The sequence below is a fragment of the Festucalex cinctus genome, chromosome 13, assembly GCF_051991245.1.
Source record: "Festucalex cinctus isolate MCC-2025b chromosome 13, RoL_Fcin_1.0, whole genome shotgun sequence".
In the NCBI taxonomy this organism is placed as follows: domain Eukaryota; kingdom Metazoa; phylum Chordata; class Actinopteri; order Syngnathiformes; family Syngnathidae; genus Festucalex; species Festucalex cinctus.
The window spans coordinates 2,436,620-2,459,027 of NC_135423.1; the positions used below are offsets into that span (position 1 = coordinate 2,436,620).

The 22,408-nt window shown below is 41.6% G+C and overlaps 1 protein-coding gene across 5 annotated transcripts in view; it reads right to left on the reverse strand.

The window, feature by feature from the left end:
- nectin1b (nectin cell adhesion molecule 1b) overlaps positions 1 to 22,408 on the reverse strand; it is a 221,268-nt gene that overhangs the window by 14,637 nt on the left and 184,223 nt on the right. For 2 of the 5 annotated variants that reach the window (XM_077494332.1, XM_077494331.1), the window contains 2 exons: positions 12,617 to 12,708; positions 10,627 to 10,728 (listed from right to left, as the gene is read on the reverse strand). In XM_077494332.1, coding sequence (XP_077350458.1) covers positions 10,627 to 10,728; positions 12,617 to 12,708 — 194 coding nt within the window. Of the gene's footprint in view, positions 1 to 2,408; positions 2,596 to 10,626; positions 10,729 to 12,616; positions 12,711 to 22,408 lie in introns of all 5 variants that reach the window. The other 3 variants (XM_077494335.1, XM_077494334.1, XM_077494333.1) reach the window with 3 other exon arrangements.

The following is a 22,408-nucleotide window of genomic DNA, read 5'->3' on the forward strand; positions in this document are numbered from 1 at the left end:
TAATCTAAATGAAATCTGGCTCACCTTGAAGTCATTTTGTAGTAGTTTGAAGTAGAGCGGCCCCCAAATATCTGATAATGTAATAAGTCTGTCAAAGCGACACTTAAAAAAAATAAAAAAATACACACACACACAATCAGGCAGCGATTAGCAGGCGGCTGATTCATTTCGTAGATTATTGCCGACTCCAAAAAGGGTGAACCAAAAAGCATTTATTGGAATCGGTGAGACGTCGGGCGGGATGAACGAGAGTTTCAATCCACTGCGGTTTTATCGAGCGGCGTAACCTGGGGGCCGCGGGGGCCTGTGCAGGCAAGCCGGGAATGTCGACAGCGCAGGCGATTCCCGGGAGGACTTTCATGTTGCGGGCGCGGCTGCGGCGACATCACTTCCTCAGCTGCCGACTGAACACGAGAAGAGGACGGACTCGAGATTCACTCGCGGGAGGGACATCGACTGCTTGTACACGCCGTCGTATGAGATTGAAATTTGCAGCAAAATCGATGGCCGATTGTCAGATAATTTAATTAACTCATTTCCTCCCAATAACATATAAATACGTTTTATTTTTTAATGTTCTAAGTGTCCCAAAGACGTATTTATACGTTTGTTTGTTTGTTTTTTAATGCTAGAGCATACAGAAGGCTTTGACGAAGCCTCTCAACTGCAAAGAACGGTTGCAGAAATGGTAGTTATTACACAAACGGCCAGCAGGTGGCAGCAGAGCAAAGGAGATCAACCAGTCGCAGTTTGCAGTGGTTTCGAGTTACATAGCGTCAGACTGAAAGCAGCATGACATGACAGCCATAAAAAAAACAAAAAACAAAAGATACTTTGTATCCTGAAATCAATATCCAGCACGGATATCTGGGTAAACATGTCCACAGGATGTGGCTGGCTGTAAATGAGAAGAAAACGGCTGCCGCGGCAACGTTTCGATAACCCCCCCCCCCCCCCCACTCCAACTCCGCTTCGACCCGGTGTGCACCTAAGTGGCGGGGGTTTCCACGGAAACCGTTCAGGTAACAAAGCTCTGCTGTGTATCCGTAATCCAAATTGACCGCAATCGATGGACGGCTTTGTTGGTCACAGCCGCAACGTCGTCAAGAGCGGCACAAACACTTGACGGCCGGATTTTTGCATCTTGGTGATTGGCCGCACAGTGCGCGCTCAAGTGTTCTTGAGGTTAAAGTCTGATATTGGCCTCCATGATGAATACGATGCATGCAAAAGGATTTTGAAAAGGAAAAACTTAAACACAATGTCACCAAAGATTCGTGTATGTACGACTCTCTGCTTTGTCACGTCGATTATGAGGGAGAGATATGCCAACACGGAAGTCGGACGAACGAGTTTAGGTACCTCAGACTTGGGATAGACCGATTATCGGCTGGGCCGATTATCGGTGCCGATATTTGACTTGTTGACAAATATCGGTGCCGATATTTGACTTGTTGACAAATATCGGCATTAGTCTTTTTACAAATCCGAAGGCCAAAAAAAGCTGGAATCAAGTTATGCCATTAAGCAATTAAAAAAATACATTTAGAAATTATGTTGAAATTTTTGGAAAACTTTATTTACAGTAGAAAACGTATTTCTCATTTATATATTTATTTATTTATTTATGTATTCACTGCAAACACTGGGAAGTCCCAACACTTTTTAATTTTTTTAAAATCATACTTAATTTTTTTTTTTTTTTTAGAAATTATGTTGACATTTTGGAAAACTATTTACAGCTGGCTGTTTTTGTAATAACTACCATTTCTGCAACTGTTCTTTGCAGTTGAGAGGCTGCAACAAAGCCTTATGTATGCTCTAGCATAAAAAAACAAAACAAATAAAAATAAATAAAAACGTATAAAAACGTATAAATACGTCTTTGGGACACTTAAAACATTTAAAAAATAAAAAACAAATTTACACGTTATTGGGAGCAAATGAGTTTTAATAATTGCTACTTAAGGGTACCTTTTATAGAAAAGTATTTTTGCTCTGATGGGGACAATTTGTGACCTCTGAAAGAAATGATTCCAAAACGAATTCATCTCATCTCAGTGGAAAATCGTCGGGAGTTAGCAGGGCGGTATTTTCCGAAACACGATATGGCACAGCCTCGCAGTGCGGATTTTTACGAGCTACTTTAACAGGCTAGTTTTGTCTCCCGCTTTCACCGCCAAACTGCACGTCTGAGCCACGAGGGCTGAAATAATAGCCCGACAGGATCTCTCTGCAGAGGGCGGCAAAGAAAAAAAAAAAAAAAAAAAAAAGACGGCCATGACCAAAGGGGAAGGTGGACAGTGGGGGTTGGAGGTGGGGGGGAGGGTGACCGCGTGTATTATTTAACAGGGAAGTCGGTGCGAGTCAGAGGATGAGAAAGAGGAGGAGTGCATCGGTCTGTGTACCTGCAGGCCAAAGTCTGAGGGGAAAGGCCTATAATGGCATGCGCTAGTGTGAGCTAGGCTGGATGGTTGCATACTCGACAAGGTCCCCGGGGCCGGAGTGAGCGGAGCTCCGCGGGCTGGGGGAGGAGGCCAAGGCTGCAGTATCCAGCTCCGCGTACTGGACCTCGCAGTCCTTGTGGCCCGAGTTCTGGAGACAAGAGAGGGCGAGAGGGCGAGTGAGGGGCCGCCGCCGACGCAGACGCAGACCAAGAAGAGCGGGCGGGCGATCGCGCCGGCCGGCGTGCGTCGCGATCGCTGCTTCAATCAACACAAATGGAGGCAAATGGACACAAATGAGAAGTGTGCAAAAATGAGATGGAAACGCACTGAGGCCATGTGCAGACAGGTATTTTTAAAAACTTACATAATGCACACCCCCGGGTCCAAAAATATATGCCTGTATAATGCATCCGGGATGTGCATCACAGTACTTCACTTTCCGAATGTTACAGCCGTATCGGAAATAGATTACATTCATTCCCCCCCCCCCCCCCCTCAAAATTCTGCGCACATGAAATCCCATAATGGCAACATCAAAACCTTATTTTTTGCCATTACAAAAATAAAAACTCGCAGGTAAGTATGTATTCCTAATCCTGTATCAAAGGTGGAGGCACATAAACATTAGTGGGCATTTTCTACCGTTAAAGTTCTTTAAAAAAACAACAACAACGACAACAAAAATAATTGCAATACAGTGAACACTGACATATTTGTGGTTTATTTACAAATTCACCCATTCACATTTTTTTTTATGTGGAATCTACTGTATCCTTAGCTATTTGCTGCAAAACGTGACCATTTCCATTTGTTGTGCTTTCTATAATGCTCTAAAATGCCAGAGATGGCTTGAAATCCCCAACTATTAGGAGGGTAGTAATTGGTGTCAAGGAAGTATTTTGAAATGATATGTATTAAATTGAGAGAGTGGATTGTCATATACCGTATTTTCCGCACTATAAGGCGCACCTTCAATAAATGACATATTTTAAAACTTTTTCCATACATATGGTGCTATAGTAGAGGCTGGGGTTACGTTGTGCATCCAATAGATGGTGCTGCGCTACAGAGAATGTCAACAAAACAGTCAGCTAGGTCAGTCCAACTTTATTAATAGATTACAAACCAGCTTTCTGACAACTCAATTCACTCTCAAAATGAATAAACAGCTGTTTTATTATTTTCTTTGAGGTAAAGTATTAGTATTAGCTAGCGATCCAAGATGGCGGGATCTTCTGCGCATGCGCGTCACCGATAGCGTCTTGACAGCAAGACCTGTTGCGGCTCAATATTGATCCATATATAAGGCGCACTGGATTATAAGGCACAGGGTCAGCTTTTGCAAAAAATTGAAGGCTTTTAGGTGTGCCTTTATAGTGCGGAAAATACGGTAATTATTATGGCGAATCTGCCGCATTCATGCTTCTGGTGCATTAAAATAAGTACATAAATAAATAAATAAATAAATGAATAAATAAATACTAGTCAGTTATTTTTTAGAATAAAGTCAGATGAGTTTGAAAAGATAAATTGTTTTAACGGTCATACTTTTGGGTATATTTAACGTTCAAATTATTAATACAGATAATTATTGTTAACATTTCTAGGACGTGTTAATTGCTTGTTGTTGTTGTTTTTTTTTTACTATTAATAGACCTCAACCATTTTGTGTGGACAAAACCCCCAAAAAACAAAAGAAAATCTGTTTTTGAAAATACCCGAGTTCGTGTATACATGGCCTCAGACTCTTTACATGCAGATGACAAAGTTGAATTCCTGTTTTCATTCCGAAAACAGCCTCAAAATATTTTCCCATTTAGGCGGCGATCAAGTGTTGATTTCAATGACACGTAATGCAGTCGTGGAGATGCCGAGACGTGCATGTTAGCGTTCATGTGATTGCGCCACCAATTGACCCGATGAGCAATTGGCCGGAGTGGATGACCGAGTAAATGACTTCAGCGAGCCCATCAATGGACATTGAAAGCTTTCGGCGTTGGCTCTAAGAATACTTTTTTCCTCCACCGTCCACAGTCTTAGCGTCCGTTGCTCGAGTGGACACTTGAAGGCGGAGTGTAAACCATCCTTAGAAAATGAAATAGAAAACAAGTGGAACATGGATCATGTGGTTTTTTTTTTGTTTGTTTTTTTTCCCCTCCAGTAGCACCATGTCCTTGATAAAAGCTGCCGTGAGCAGATGTTTTTAAAATGTAGGGTTGCAAAAGAGTGACAAGCAAGATTAGTAAGATTAGCGAGGAAAAATACTGCAAAAATACTCATGCGACGTTCCAAAAAGGAAACAGCTCACACTTTTGCTTCTGCACCAATGTCTTAAATGTAAAGAATAAAGCTTCTTTAGACAACATGGACACTGAATCAACAGCTTGGATTACTTCAAAATACAATCAACCATCAATTCCATAAGACCCAACAAAGACTTTTATACACTGTTTTCTGTCCATCCCTAGTTAGAACATTGACTGCAACTGACTTATTTAGCCATTTGTGAAACAATACAGTAACTAACTACCCTGTTAGGTATAGTTAGCTAGTCAACTTCATACCTTCTGCTCGGCTAAATCGGGGTCGGACAATATTTAGCATTTATGCTAAATTAGTGATTTCTAATGTATATTTTTCTGATCGGTCAATGATGTCAAGACATTACACATAATATTTAATGTTTATCAGCGTTTTTCGAAGATTTTCTCATGTATTTCAATTGGTGTAATCTACATGTTTTTTTTTTGCTAATCGTGGGCTGGGACAGTCCCTCCGACTGTGGAGTAAATATAAAAGTTTTTTTAAATAGATATATTGCTCCATCTTCTGATCTAATTGGTGATTTTTTTTTTTTTAAACTCATTGATCGCTGATTGGATGAAAAATCCTGATCGTATATATAGCCTAGTAGCTAGGTAGGTAGCTAGCTACAAACCAGAGCTAAACTAGTCAGCATTAATGCTAATTAAGAGCAAGTTTTCGACATTTATCTGATGTTTCCTTTCATTTCTATCCATCTACCCATCTATCTATCTATCAATCTATCTATCGTTCTACCTATCTATCTTTATATCTATCTATCTTTCGTCTCTACCGTATCTATCTATCGTATCTACCGTATATACCGTATCTATTAGGGGTGTTAAAAAAAATCGATTCGGCGATATATCGCGATACTACATCGCGCGATTCTCGAATCGATTCAATAAAAAAATATATATATTTTTTTTTTTTAAGAGCTCAGAATTGTTCATTCGGTAGTCTTACCGATTCAACGTCTTATCATCATTGCCTTTTTTTGTGTGTGTGTGTGTGTGTGTGTGTGTGTGTGTGTGTGTGTGTGTGTGTGTGTGTGTGTGTGAATCGATTTTTAAACTTCCTTTTAATGGAAAAATATTCAACAAAACGTCTGACTTCGGGTTAGGATTCACACCTTGAGCATGGAAGAATGTTATATGAACGGAACATTAAGCCTTAATATTTTATTTTAATGCTGTTCAAACATGAAACAGATTACAACCTCTATAAGACTGAAATTTCAGATAAATAAAATAATACATTTTCATATAAATCTTACACTCTACAAGCTTACTGATTAGTATTTTCTAAATTTGAATGAAAAAAATCGCAACAATCGACTTTTAAATTCGTATCGGGATTAATCGGTATCGAATCGAATCGTGACCTGTGAATCGTGATACGAATCGAATCGTCAGGTACTAGGCAATTCACACCCCTAGTATCTATCTAACTATCTATCAAAATAGATGGACAGATAACACAGACGGAGCTGTAAACGTATTCAAAAAGTTGGATGAAAGCTGAAAAAGTTTTAATAAAATGCAAATGCAGGTTCCATTTGCTGTCAAACTGCAATCTGAGGGCAAAAAAAAAAAAAAAGGAGAAGAAAACCTCTGACAATTGATTCAAATAAGTACGCCTCCCTAAGTGTGTTGGAGGAACACAATAAATTATGAAAGCGATCGATAAAATTAAAGTCAGATATGAATTTTGCATCTACAACACGCGGCGTCTTTGGATGGATGGCGAGGCGATGCCACCTCGCTGCTCTCCATCTGCATCCATGGCAGGATTACAGAGAAAAGATTGAGGCTTTTACAGAAATGGATGTTAATAATTCACATCTCTCCTCCGCCGCCGCCGCCGCCGTCGTCGTCGTCGCTGGTGTTCCTCGCTGGCTGCCTATTTAAATATCTGGAATATTTGTCACGAGCAGGGTGCAATCAGGGGGAAAATTACAGCCGCCTCGCATTGGGAATTGGCAGATAGTGTTTTGCCCCCGGAGAATCGTCATTAGCAACAGCTGGAGCTCGCCATGTCGCTCCCGAGTAGCGCTTGGGAAAAATCGCATTTTCCTCACGCCTAAAAATGGAATCTTACAAGAGGCAAGCTGGATCAGGTTGTATTTTAGCTCCGCCGAGGCCGTAATTTAATATATTCAATAACTTGCGCACGGTAAATGAAGCCATCCAGGGGGGGGGAAGGAGTATTTAGTGATTGAATAAGACCTTGCAAGTCCAGATGAGTCATTTAAAAAAAAAAAAAAAAGAAAAAAATCACCATAAATGCCGAAGCAGCAGTTAAAAAAAACAAACTAAAAAAAAAACTGTGCTGACAGCTGAGAAATGCATCAGCAGCGGAGCTCGGTTTTCCATTTTAGATGATGCCTGAGAGCGCCGAGAGCTTTGACTTGGCACTTTTCTCTTGTTGTCTATTCAAAGTAACACAGCAAAAATATGTTAAGGATGTTTGGTATTGCGATAACATTCACATTATTGCTTTGACTTGAAGCCTCAGCAAAGAACAAGTTAAATCAACCTGGAAACTTTTTTTAAGTCACCTTTGTTGTTTTTTTTGTTTTTTTTTTAAATCTGTCTGCAGTGAGACATTCAAAAATTTTCCTTGACTCCTCAGTAAAAATTGCAGAAATGCATTCAGACATATGTGGGCGGAGATTAGCACTGTTTGGCCTTGGAGGAGGTCTGTGCTTTTTCACCAAGTGTCAGTCCGTGGTTGCATAGTTGAGGTTAACTGATTCATTTCTCTCTTTGTATAGATTCTCACATCTACATCAACACCATCTGCTACTTCATACCTCAAACCCGGCGATGGCGTTTTGCTTCACTTTGTATTGTGACATGGAAATATGCTGCATTGAATATACTGTATAATCACTTAAAAAAAAAAAAAGAAATATATAAAGCAAACAGATGGGCACGGTTGTTCCGTTCAGGCCGGAGCAAAAGGTGCACAGGCAGGTAACTTCAGTCAGCTTGTGATGAATATGTATTCAGTGTGTGTGTGTGCGTGCGTTCTTCTGTTGTGAGCAACGGATTAGGTTGCTGCCGGCTACGTTAGCGTCGGTTCATCCTCGCATACGGTATTTTTTATTTCTGTTCCTGGCACTGACACAATCTACATGATCACACCCGGCCTCCTCTTGTCTGTGCTTTCACTCATTTAAATAATAAGCACCCCTAAGACTTGGCAGCTACGCTGGGGAAAGATGCAACATAGATAGAGATCGCGATTGAAAGGGATAGATAAATATTGAGATATAGATTTGAGAATCAACTTTGCAGATAGATAGATAGATAGATAGAGCGAGAGAGATAGATAGCTAGATACATAGATGGATAAAGAGAGAGAGAGATGGATAGAGAGAGAGATCGATAGAGATAGTGAGAGAGAGACAGCTAGATGATAGCTAGCTAGATAGCTAGCTAGATGATAGCTAGCTAGATAGCTAGATAGCTAGCTATCATCTATCTAGCTATCTAGCTAGCTATCATCTAGCTAGCTATCTAGCTAGATGATAGCTAGCTAGATAGCTAGCTAGATGATAGCTAGCTAGATAGCTAGATGATAGCTAGCTAGATAGCTAGCTAGATAGATAGATAGCGATAGATAGATAGCGATAGATAGATAGCGATAGATAGATAGATAGATAGATAGATAGATAGATAGATAGATAGAATCTGCATTGTCTTCCTCGCTTCAAACAAATCTGTCACCTAGTTTCCATTAGCTTCCTGGGTAAAGAAATAAACTAGAAAGCGAAAAAAGAAAGAAGAGTTATAGCGTAAGAAAGGCAAGCGGGAGAGCAGGTTAGCATCCTGTTCACATGATGACCCCCGGGTGCTGAATGCCCTCGGCATCGGGTCGCCGTCGTACGCGAGGCAGCGGTGAATGAAACGTGTTGAAAAAGCGACTTTGAACTCCGCTATCGTCGGCTAGCTCCAGCAAACATTTACATAAAGCCCAACGAGACACACGGGCGCACGATTCATGCTCATTGTTTAAATGCCCCAAAAGACTTTGTGTAACTCAAACCGGGGACTGCAGCCAAAGCAAACGAAAGATGCGAGCGGGGGACTGTAGCGTTCCCGGTGGGTGGTGAGCGCCTGATGCAACAAGGCAGCCATTTCATGGTCAACACTCTGCGCCACGATGCTACACTTATCTTCACGCGCCAGCCACGCAAACGTCAAGTCATTACGGCGGATTAGTTGGAGGAGGGGTAGAGGTGAGGCGGCGTGCAAACCGAGACGGGGGTTGGGAGTGTGGTGCCAGCTATGCCAGCAGTGGAAGTTTTGGGGTTCTGCAGGTATAAGGAACGGGTACTGCTGGGGGTTACTGTTAGACACTCTAAGGGAGTGTTATGGTGTAAATCACAATATCAGAGGACAACTGGTGATAATAGTTTTGATGGTCAGCATAAAGCTTGCAGGTTTATTAAGGCAAACAGAACTTAATTGACATTATTTATACTCAACAAAAGGAACTTAATTACATAAATTATCATTTCTGTTGATACCTGGTTCAATTAAGTTGAGTACAAAAATAGTTTTGCTCATGTGAAGCATTAACAATTAACATTAAAGGGAGCCATTTTCAGTCGTAAAAAGTTCATATTTTGTCTATAATTAATGTGGTAACTTCATTAATTTTCATGTAAAATTAGTACCTTTAAAAAGTAATTTACTTCAAATCAAATCTACTTGCTGTCGACTGATGATGACATCATCTGTAATGAGGAAGTAGGTAACGACCAATCATGGCTCACTTTACTGACCAAACCCAGAAATCAGGTGAGCCATGATTGGCTGTTACCTACTTCCTCAGCACAGGTGATGTCATCATCAGTCGACAGCAAGTAGAAAAATTACTTTTGAAAGGTATTAATTGTACATCAAAAATAATGAAGTTATCAAATTCATTCTGGACAAAATATGAACATTTCAGTCCTGAAAACTGTTCAGTGAGTCAAGTATCTTTAATAACTATAGCTTGGCCAATTTACTTACGACTTCCAAAGATCCAATATTGTACACATTTTCTAAAATGGAAAGAAAAAAAAACTTCCAGTCTTAAAAAATGTTGATAGATTTTCCTAAATGAATGCCTTAATTATGCTTCAAAATCACAATATTATACTTCTGAATTTATCATTCAGAAGTATTTAAAATGCTCGCCACATGATAAACAACCATTGTCATTAACACATCTACTTTCTTAACAAATTTTTAATGAGTCTACTATGATGCTAAAACCTACATTTATTTTTACACTATATTGGAAATATGAGAAATTATTAAAATATTTTGATATTGCTGACTCCTGATTGATTTGTCAAATGTGGTGAATGGGGTGCATTAAAATTGCAAAACATGGAAGCGGCCAACACTACTTAATTTTGGGTCATCTCCGGGTCCAAAACTTCTGACATGATGTAAACTATTTCGATTTGACCATCTTTGCACTTGTCGGGTGTCACTTTTAAACTGCAATTGTAGAATTGCGCTGATGTGGCCTTGTATCAGAAACTTTGAATGGCAGATTGAAGAGCAAGCTGGCATTTTTTTAAAGGCCTTGATTTATGAAAATCTCATAAAAATCTGCCGGCTCCCTGACAGGAGGTGCCGATGCAAACGAAGAGTTGAAGTGCTTAAAGCTGCGAGTGGATCCGCCGGCCCGACTGGTCGTAAAGCCTCCGTTCGCCTTTCACCACAGGGAGCGGAGGTCATCGCCCCCCCGGGGGGGGGGGGTCTTGGATGTAAATCAATTCTGCGGCCCGTTCGCCATTCCCGGCGGCAATTACGACTGGCCGAAGGCGGCGGGGGCGAGGACGCGCCCTCGGTGGAGAAGTACTCACCGGCTTATCGGTGAAGGGGGTCGACTCGGAGGGCGCCATGTCGTAATAAGGCGGCTGCAGAGGAAGCTTCTGCATCTCCTCGTCTTTGTCCAGATGGACCACCTGCAGAAGGACAGAAAGCGTGATCGTTGTAGGATAGCACTATGGGAATGCGACTCCTTTTCCACATCGGTGGGCGTTACAGGAAGTACCGTAATTTCCCAACTATAGGGCGCACCTGATTATAAGTCGCACCAAATACATTTGTTAAGGAAAAAGCATTTTGTACATACAGGACTGTCTCAGAAAATGAGAATATTGTGATAAAGTCCATCATTTTCTGTAATGCAATCAACTCTTTTACTGCCACACGTTATCAAAACGTTATCATTCACGTCATCCTTGAAAACGTTCTATTTCATCAGATTTCGTCATCTTTCATTGTAATTTGATACACGGGCAGCCCATTGAAGAGATACAATGCTGCCATCTGGTGGCCATGGTTAGTGAGTGTTTTTGACTCCACAACCCATTGACCAGGCAGTGCTGCACTTAGATGTTTGCACTGCCCATTGATTTAAAAAATAAAAATAAAAAAATAAAAAACGTAGTTGACGTCATTTAACGTTTATGGCGACATACATTGTGATTTTATTAATCGGGATTAAACGTTTTTGGCAGTCAAAGAGTTAAATAAGCAAAAATGCCATACATTCTGGATTCATTACAAATCAACTGAAATATTGCAAGCCTTTTGTTGTTTTAATATTGCTGATTATGGCTTCTTTTTTTTTTTTTAAACTTGGTCTGAAGAAATATTCTAATATTTTGAGATAGGGTATTTGCGTTTTCTGATGCTGTAAGCCATAATCAGCTATATTAAAATAATAAAAAGCTTGCAATATTTCAGTTGATTTGTAATGAATCTTGAATGTATGGCATTTTTGCTTATTTAATTGCGACCCTTGTGAGGAGCAAGCGGTGCAGAAAATGGATGGATGGATGAATTAAATAAGTCAACTCATGAAGTAATAAACCTCAAAAATGGATTTCTTAATTAGATAAAACATATAACAGAAGAATATTGACTTTAAGCTTACTAGCGTGAATCATAAAATAATGATTCATTTTTAAAGTCTCCTTTGTTTTTTTTTTATCAGTCTATCTAAATTAAATCATGAGGTAATAGTAATAATTGAGAAACAAAAACTGCACTACATGAGTGTGCACTGAAATGTTATCATAAAAGCAAATGTAGTCCGGATTACGTTTGGAAATATAATGCAGGAGCTCCAATTTTTTTTTTTTTTTTGTTTGTTTGGCCCCAAAGTGCTTCCAAAGAGAATTGAGCGTAGCAGCGTTACACTGTGCTCAAGGGTTTGACTTCTCTCACTCTCATGTGTTTTTTTGTTGTTGTTTTTTTGTGGGGAGAATCTGAGGTTGGACAAGGAATTGTTTGCTTGACAGCGGTTTCAACTTTCGCCGCTCGGCTGAACTTGGCATTTGCATCAAGTTAACGGCGCGCGTGTGGCACAGGGGCATGATGCAAACTGTGGAAATCGCGAGGCGCAGATGCTAAAACAAGCGTTGGGCTTCCAGAGCGAGAAATTCAACACGCCGGATGGCGCCGCTTTATTTGCATACTTCCATCCATTTTCTATAGCGTGCGTTCTCATTTAGGGTGTGCTGGAGCCTATCCCGACTGGCTTTGGGGTGAGAGGCAGGCTACACGTTCGACTGGTAACAACCAACTGGGCACATCCATTTTCTTGACCGCTTATTCCTCACAGGGGTTGCGGGGGGTGCTGGAGCCTATCTCAGCTGGCTTTGGGCAGTAGGCGGGAGACACCCTGGACTGGTTGCCAGCCAATCGCAGGCGTCCGTAGTCTTCGTGGAAAAATGATCCCTGTGAAGCTTTGAGCTTAATGAGGACCATCGAAAAGAGATGGATGGAAATCGTTCATGTGAAACGTTTTTCGAAATCAAAAGAGCAAAAAAGGGGCGGCCGTACCTGGATGTCGTCGGATGTCAAATGTCCCTTCATGTCGCTGTTCTTCTTCTTGGGCGGCGGCGGGGCGGGCTTGTGGGCCGGCGGGAGGTCGGTCCTGTTGAGGGGGAGACAGAGAGCGTGAAAAGACAACGTGACACTCGGGCAGCGTCAGCGCCGGCCGCCCGTCACGTCCCCCCCTCACCTCCGACAGCACTCTGTAATGAGAAGGCCTGCCTGCACTTGCCTTTTTTTGGCACTTTTTCCTGGGCTTTTGATAGATCTGGACTTGGCGGCTGCGTGACGGCGGCGGCCATGCGCCCTGCCCTTTTCAAAGGCTGCAGACAGACACTGTGCTAACGAGAGTGGGCTGTAATTGGACACTGAGGTGAGGGGGATGGGATGGGGGGGGGGGGTTAGGGGTTAGAGGGAGGTATATGAGGGGCAGGGAGAAGCGCACGTGTGAGTCAGGTGCTCCGGCTCGGTCCAGACTTATTGCCGACCGTCCCGTCATGCTTGCTTGACATGTCATCATCAACCTCCGAGAGCTGAATGGGAAACTTTAACCCCAGTGATGGCGCCAAGTTCCTCGAAAGCAGCAGTCCGCAACCTTTTTTTTTGCACCACAGACAGGTTTCACGTAGAGTTGCATTTTAACCGACTGACATGCGAATAAAAATGTTGAAAACACGACTGACCATTACAGTGAATGTCGTCGTCGGAATTAGAGGATGCCATTGCTTGTCAAGTGTCTGTTTTTGAACTGATGTAACCGGCATCTAGTTTCAACTAGGAGCTATGTAATGTCAAGTCTTTCATCTCTTTATCTGGTCAACAGCCAATCAGATAATTCCATGTCAGTCCTGTTACCCACATGTCTAGCCACAACCAATCAGATCGAATCACGGTCTATATAAGCTGTCTGTCGGATTATTACCACTGTTCCTCTGTGCATCTCCGCAGCCCAAGGGGGCTTGGCATCTTGTGATTCCCGATGCAATCTCATTGTTTCTCGTCTAGTCAAGTTTGTTCTACGCTTCTCGATATTATTCGAATAAAGAGTTAAAATCTTTTGGAATCCAAATTCAGAACGTAACAGATATTTCCACAGAACAACACAATGCAAACGCTTCGTGAACACGGTGAAAAACCAAATGACGTATTGCATTGCTTTCGCCTGTGACTAGCATTCAAACCAGGCAGATTATTATCGTAGTCAAACGACATTTCATCACATTTTGTAATCCAAATAAACCCCACAAATCAAATCACAACAATCCAAAGTCCACTGCTTTTCAATGAGCGTAGAGCGTCATTTCACCGAGTGAAGCCCGCCATTTTGACTTGTGACGTGAGCTCGCAACTGCCAACGCTCGCTACGTGCGCGCACCCTCGCAAGCCTGCGAGGTTGTCGCACTGCAAAAACATTCACGCCAAACAAGCTGGAGTCGCATTTCACATCCTGACACAACATCGGGAGCCATCGCGGATAATGAAGAGGACACGCCTTATCTGCGCCGTTCGCTGCCTCTCATTCGTGCTGGTTCACGGCCTTATTGAATAACGTGACCTTTTCCGGCAAGGCCAAGCCGGCGTTTTAATGCGCAGAAAATTTGTGCATGAGCGCACCACTTAACTCTTTCTTTCACGCACATTATTTCCGCTCCGACAAAAAAAGCTCCCCGCCACATCATGGCGGCACTTTCAAAAAAAAAAAAAAGAAAGATGAGGCTTTGATTGTCAGTTTTGTCAGTTCCCTCGTCTAAAGCTACATTTTCACCAACGGGTTCTCTTCAGTTCAGCTCACCAGTAAAAGTAAACAAGGTCAACGTGTCAATTATGGCAAACAAGATCAGCAACTGGAATTCCTCGTGCTCTTCATTTGGCTGTTTATTCGGAAAAGTTTGCACCAATTTCTGTCCCACCACCTTGGTTCTCTTTAGTCATATCAATGTCGTGGTGATGGTTGCATCACCTTCAGTTGAAACTAAGCAATAAATAATTGTCAAAACTATTATTTGTGTCTGCGTTTTCAGGATCCATAATTCTTGAACACAACAGTCAATCCCGCATCGACTACATACAGTACAATCACTGACCAGGATTCGCATCAGTCATGACAGACAATGTGAGGAATTGGTCAGCTACACCACTCAGAGAGGTTGCCGCGCCTTTACCAGGTTCATGCGGCACCATCGTCAGCCCCTCGAAGAGGTGGCAAAAAGACCCCCCCGTGCTCTTGCAGCACTCTTAATTCATTCAATGCCATTGACAGCTATACACGTCAAAGTAGGGCTGCGCAATTAATCGAAATTCAATTATAATTTCAATTATTACACTCCACAATTACAAAATCAGCATCATCATAAACTAAAAAGATTAGTGTTGTTTAAATTTGTACATTTGCACCTTTTTAATATTTTAAAATAACTAATTTTATTTTTTTTTTCATCCAAAAGGAACTTACAGAAATATACTTTTTCAAAAAGAAAATTATTTGTCTTAATAGTTTTTTTATTTGTTTTTTATGTTTAAAAATTTTCTTGTTTTGTACCAAAAAATAAAAAAATATTGCCCTACTGCACAGTGCATGTGCTGCACTCCAACTTTCACGTTTTTGCCAACATAAATAAAGTATATCCATCCATCCATTTTCTTGACCGCTTATTCCTCACAAGGGTCGCGGGGCTGCTGGCGCCTATCTCAGCTGGCTCTGGGCAGTAGGCGGGGGACACCCTGGACTGGTTGCCAACCAATCGCAGGGCACACAGAGACGAACAACCATCCACACTCACACGCACACCTAGGGACAATTCGGAGCGACCAATTAACCGGCCATGCATGTCTTTGGAATGTGGGAGGAGACCGGAGTACCCGGAGAAGACCCACGCGGGCACGGGGAGAACATGCAAACTCCACCCAGGAAGGTCCGAGCCTGGACTCGAACCGGAGACCTCAGAACTGGGAAGCGGACGTGCTAACCACTCGACTACCGTGCCTCCAAATAAAGTATATATTATTATAAATTATGTTTGGTCCAAAACTTAATTATAGTGTTTCTATTTTTTTTAAATTCGGTCCCAATATTTCTTGTTTTGCGCCAAAACATAAATAACCGTTTGAATAATCGTGATTTCAACTTTTGCCAAAATAATCATGATTATTTTTTCCCATAATCGAGCAGCCCTACGTCAAAGATCCATTTTTACTGGGCTGGCAGTGAATGAGTTAAAAAAAAAAAAAAAAAAGTGAGGCATCCATTTTCTCTGGTGACGAACGAGGAGCTGCAGGAGCTCGCAGAGGTGAGTCGGCAGGCTCATTAGACGACATTGTAATCTCGCTGACTTGATGCAGACACAAACACAAAAGCTTTGACAGCTGCCTTGGAAAAAAAAAAAAAAAAAAAAAAAAAGAGAGAGAGAAAAAAAATCTCATTTCCAGCCACCGTCAACGCAGCGTGACATCAAACCGCAGCGAGTGAGCGAGAGGAGCTGCCGAACGCCTCCTGCGCTGACCTACATGCCGCTTCTTTTCAATAACATCAGCCAACATTTGACACTTTTTAACATCCACCTCTCGATGTTGGGGGGAATTGCAAAGGGTCCACGCGCGTTTTTTTGCAGCGAGAGCTCTTCTTCAAACCTGCGGGGCCCTCTCATGATGACATTTCATCGGCGGCGGAGGCTCGGGGGGAGCCATCATGTTTCATGGCGGGGCGCACGCACATGCACACATACCCCCCCCCCCAGGCGTCCTCTTTCCTTCCCATTGAACCTTCGACCACCATCATCAGATGTCAAAATTGAGAGAATGCAGAGGAAAGAGGCATCGGGGTGAGATGGACCTGTGTGTGTAGGCCACAAACACAACAGGAAGTGACAAAAGGTGAATTGATGAGTTAACTTTTTTTTTTTTTTTTTTTTTTTTAGCCATTTTTGGAAATTATTCTTTCAAGTACTGACTTAATCCATAATACTCGAAATCTCGTAATAAGGGTTTGAATCTCCGAAACTATTTTTGTATGAAAATGACATACAACTTGACTGAAAATTTGGTTTGAATCTTCAAAAAATTGTTTTGAATTTCCAAAAATATTTTTTGAATGACTGAAAAATCTCTGAAAAAGCTTTAAAATAAAAATAAATGATTAAAAAAAAAAAAAAAGACACATTTTTAAAAGTATGACTTTACAGTGTTTCACCCACAAATTTTCAGAGGTTCAAAACGGTCACGAGCCGAGTTTAAAAAAAAACAAAAACGCGTTTTGGCATTGTTCTCCCTAGGCATTGATTTGTTTCCCATTTTTGAAACCTGGAAATGGTGATCATTTTGATTAAAACTTGTAAATTTAAGGTTGAAAGACTGAAAATATTTTCCAATGTACGGCAGCGTAGAGCTGCCAATGTGGAGGAAACATTTTTGGCTTGCCAAGTATGTTCAAACATACTCACAAATACGTTCGAACATACTCACAAATATAGTTTGAACATACTCTCAAATATGTTCAAACGTACTTGTAGGCTACATGCTACGAAGTTAGCATACCTTCCCATAATGCCACGGGGTATTATTTGCGCATGCGCGAGTGAAAAAATGACGAACCTTAATCATGCACAGCAAACATAATTGTAAAAGTTACGAATAAACACTTTTTTTTGTCTGCTAATGGCCCACATGCTTAAAAAATGGGGTTTTGTTTTCGCTTGCGCGTGCGCTAATAATACCCCGTGGCATTATAGGAAGATATGCTAACTTTGTAGCATTTAGCCTACATGTACGTTTGAACATATTTGCGAGTATGTTCGAACAAGGGGGGGTGAAAGAACACTGCCAAAACTCCGCGAATCCTCCTAACTTCGTACTTGAAACTGGATCAGAATCTCATCAGGATCTCATTAGACTGTAAGGGCAGCCTGGTGGGTAAGTGGTTAGCGCTTCTGCTTCGCAGGCTTGAGGTCTTGAGTTTGGCTAACCATACTGCGTGGTGGATTTCCAGTGTAAGGTTTTTGTTATCATTTTCAGTGAATTGAGAATGAAGGCGGCTGCAACACTTCGCATGCTTGTGTGGATTTTCCACATGTACTCCAGCTTCCTCCCACATTCTAAAAAATGTTTTGGATTTGGTTAAGTCCACTGTCACACTATAAATTGTTTGTATTTGTGAGTATGACGGCTTGTTGTCTGTGTGCCTGTGATAGGCAAGCGACCAGTCTCGGGTGCACACAGGATCGAATGATTTCAATCCATCGCTATCAACATCTGTTGGCTTCAAATTGATGACGATTCAGCCTCAAATGGCGACCCCTTTACATCGGTAAATTATTCTGTTTAATTCTTATTCCACAAAGCAGTATTATTGAGAGTACAGTTGTATTGTATTCTTGCTCTAAAAATGTGGGGGTTTAGTTGCTCTTAACATTATCCCCTGTAATATTCTCATCGTCATGTCTGACTGAGCCATTTTTGCTGTTTTCTATCTCGGCAATCAAATATATCAAAGCAGCATTATTAATATCCGAAAGGATTATGATGAGGTTCAGGTAGAGGTTAATACGTATGCCAAATATTCAAAAACAAGCAGCCTGAGCGAGACATTTTCTTTTTTTTTTTGCTCTCTCGCAGTTGAACAGCTGCCGCCTGCTAACGACCTTAACGTCGTTCGGCACACGTGCGGTGACGACACGGGCTCGTTTCGGCGAACCTGCGCAAAGAGTGGGGAACAAACTCACGGGAGAGTATAATAAGCGATGTTGTCGGATTAAAAAGTCATCAGTTTCAATTTGTACGCCTCCGCGCCACCAAAAAGGCTTCAAAGCGGCAGCTGTCGGCGTCACTCGGGGGAACGTTTGCCTTGCAGCTGCCTAAAGGACGTCCCATCCTGGGAAGTTGGGGGACAGTAGGAGTCAATAGACCCTTTCATGCTGCCTGTACAAGTTGGCATTTTTTCCACGTCACTGTTTTTGGAAAAATGACACCGGCAGGGAACAAACGGGCGGACAAAATCGACAACTTTCCACCCTTGGAGGTACAATCAAAGATGTACAGAAGTGTGTAAAGAAGTAACGGGTAGCAAGTACAAATTGAGCAACTATGGCTACACATTGTTTTGACAAAATAAAAGTGTGAACATTGTTTTTATGACAAGTTTAAAAACGGGAATTCTATAGACTATAGTTGACAGTAAAATTGTTTACTGTTTAGGGTTGGAACACACATGTAACTAGGGGCGGCGTGGAAAACCAAATAAATAGAAAGGGTGAGGAGAGGAATGTTCAGAGAGTGCAGGAGTGAATTGTGTCAATCAGTTCCTCCCCTCTCTCCTCGCGAGCCCTGAACTGAGTGTCTTCTCTCCTTTTTGTGTCGTGTTTAATTAGATGTCAAACCGGTAACCCTGACACTGGTGCAAGCACCTCGCTTCTCTTAGCAATGTCAATGTTGTGGTGACGGTTACATCACCTTCAGTTGAAACTAGGGCTGGGCAATAAATCAAATTAATTCGATACATCGTCATCTTAAAAAATCGAATTGTTGAAGATTTGCTAAATCGTGAAATCGAATTTTGTCTTCTGGATGATTAAAAGCTGCTGTTCTTATGTTCTGTTACATCCAAATGTTTTTATGTGTTGTAATTTTTCACAAGTGGCAGAATGTTGAATGGGTGGTTGACAAGACATGTTTACAATAGCTACCAACTACTTAATTGTGGTATTTAAGCACAAACTATGAATGTTAATAACATTCACTGCCTTTGACAAGTATACTTGTCAATTGTATTTTTTAGAGCGGTGCTAAATGGGGGCGAATCTGAGCATGCTCCACTGTAAATATCAAACTTGGAAACAACTTTACTGATGCCCAACCACCGGTAGATGACATCATTGCCCCATTTTATAGGAAATAAACACAGTTTCAGAGTCCATGGGAAAAATGGCTGTATTTTGGCAAACCTACATTTTTCTGCTGTCAATTATAAAAGAACGGGACGGGACAAAAAGTAGGGAGTCTATTCTGTTATTTGGTAGATTCGGTTTATATATAATTATTGAATGTAATATCACGTGAGTATTGGAAATGTAAAAATTTTCTATAATGACTGGCAGTGAATGAGTTAAGATTATGTTGAAAGTGATCTAGAATCAGTCTGAACATTTTGCACAGGAATTATTTTTTGAATAAATGAAACCTTTAAGTAAACATTTGTTGGATTTATTAGGTTAAAATCGATTCAAATCGTAATCGTCCTGAATGACTGCAAAAAATCGAGATTTTATTTTTTGGCCATATCGCACAGCCCTAGTTGAAACTTAGCAATAAATAATTGTCAAAACTATTATTTGCGTCTGAGTTTCCGGGATCCATAACTCTTGATCATTAACAGTCAATCCCGCATCGACTACATACAGTTTAATCACTGACCAGGATTCGCATCAGTCATGACAGACGATGTGAGGAATTTTAGTCTGTAGGCCTACTTAAGTTTTCTTTCGGTAAAGAAGTTGAATCAGTACTTCTACTTTTACCTGAGACTTTCTTTTTACAGTTGTAAAAAAAAAAAAAAAAGTGTGTACTTAAGAACACAGTGTACTTGCCACCTTGGGACATGTGACAACAACTTTCTGCCCTGTCGCGTACTGCCGCTGTCGTCTCTTTCATCTGATTGCATGATGCTGTGTCACTGTGCGAATGTGCACATAATTGCGTTCAAGCTTCTCACAACAGGCTTGAGGTCATCAGGCGGCCCCACCGTCCGCCTTTTCTCCCAGTGTCCCCATAGTTACAGCTCCAATGGTGAGATGTCACCTGTGGAAGGCTGGGCGGGTTCGTCTTTTGATGCCAAGGTAGGAAACGGTCCGTTAGAAGCGCCGCGTATTTTGCAGGGGGCACCTTGACATCTTCGGGGGCCGACCATCTCACTTCCTGCCCATTATTCCAGCTCAAAACACTGCTTCGCCACCTCCTTGTGACACAGTTGTGGCAATATTTTCCTAGGAAGGCGGATACGTCTTCCTTTTTAGGGATCCAGTGTTGCAATTCTGGATGATCTCTGTGCAATACTGGCTAACGTTTGTGCCTTACAAGTGCAGTCAAACTAGAAATTTATGAGTCTCAGTCTTGTTTAGGTACCATAAAATAATTGGGTTGCCATAATAAGATCTGCTCAAATGCAAAAGTAACTGGGTACACGGTGGAGAAATTTTCCATGGACCCCCTCATAATACTAACAACAATTTAAAAAAAAAATGGAAGTCAACCCATACATTTTCTTTACAATAATATGTTGTTTGTTATCCATCTCAGGGGGCGGCCATTTTGCCACTTGCTGCAGACCGAAAATGGCATCAGAGTTGCTCAGGTAACGACCAATCACAGCGCAGCTTCAGAAAACAGTTTAAACGTGAATGGTCGTTAACTGTGATGTCATTTTCAGTCGACAGCAAGTGGCAAAATGGCCGCTCCCTGTGGTTTCACAAATGCAAAATTAATTGGAATGCTGCAATTTAGACTGGTTGGGGCACATAACATAATTTTGGAAGTACATTTTTTGGGTTGCCTTTTTCCATTTAAATATTGCTATGTGTACCCCTAAATGTCACAGGAATTAAAAATGTTTTGAGGAAACGTAATGGCAGTTAAAGTAAGTCAATGTGAGTCATATTTTCTCAAGGAAAAAATATTACAGGACCACATATGTTTTGTTTTAGGACGAAGAGTTGTCATCTTCATTTTTTGTGTGTGAAAATAAAGTCACAATATTGACATTAAAACCAACATTTAACAAGGAAAGAAAGTCCTATTTTAAAAACGGTGAATTAGAAAAAAAAATACAGCTTTATTCTTGTAATATTACACCTTTAATTTGTGAAAAGATGATTTTATTCCCTAAAAAAATAAAAAATAAAATATGACTATGCTGTTGAAAAAAAAATAATGCATCTTTCTTGTGTTCTAAAAGAAAAACAAACATCTTCACGCTGGGATGTCAGATTTATGTGATCAAAGGTTGTAATCCCACCAGAGCTTTAAATTAGCCGAAAGCTGAGGCTAAGATGATTTATTAGTTTATTATGTTTGCTAAACCAGCCCCCATATCTACTGTTGTTATGTACTGTTTTCAATAATATTACAGTCATAAATGATTCCAAATGATGTTTCAGACCTCCGGTGTTCCAGGGACCCCATTTTGAGTACCTCCGCCCTAAATCTACAATTTCAGAGCAATATTAAAACAACAAAATGAATACTTTCAGATGTCAAATCTTCAGCAATTATGTCATCTTTCGACAAAGCTAATCAAGCTAACTGGACTCGCGTGCAAGCGTGTCACGTCGTCGCAGTCCGTCGTCATTCCCGAACTTGCTCAGCTGTGCCATGATGCTGTAATGAGGGTGGCAGCCATTTTTTAGGGGGGGACTTGACGCTAATGCGAGCTGACAAGTGCCACACGCCCGTGGCCAGTAGGATGCGGATCTCGGTGGGGGCGGGGGGGGGGGGGGGGGGGGGGGGGGTGTTTAAAGCGCGAGAGCTCTCCGTCCAGGTTTGCGCTCAGGCGTCCACCTTGACGATCTCTCGCCCCAAACACGCTCGGCTGGACACCGAAGCTCAGGGCAGCTTAAGGGGCGATTGAAGGAGGATAGCGAGGAGGGGGGGAAACATTGCTAATCCCCGAACTGAGAGGAGTAATCTGGGCGGGAGATTTACGGGCCGGGACCTACGATGCGCTCGCAAAGAGGAGGCCCCCGTCTCGACCATCGTTTATGACCCCGCAGGAGCAATTTTGAGCTAATGAGGGTGAAACCTGTGCCGCTGTTTGACTAG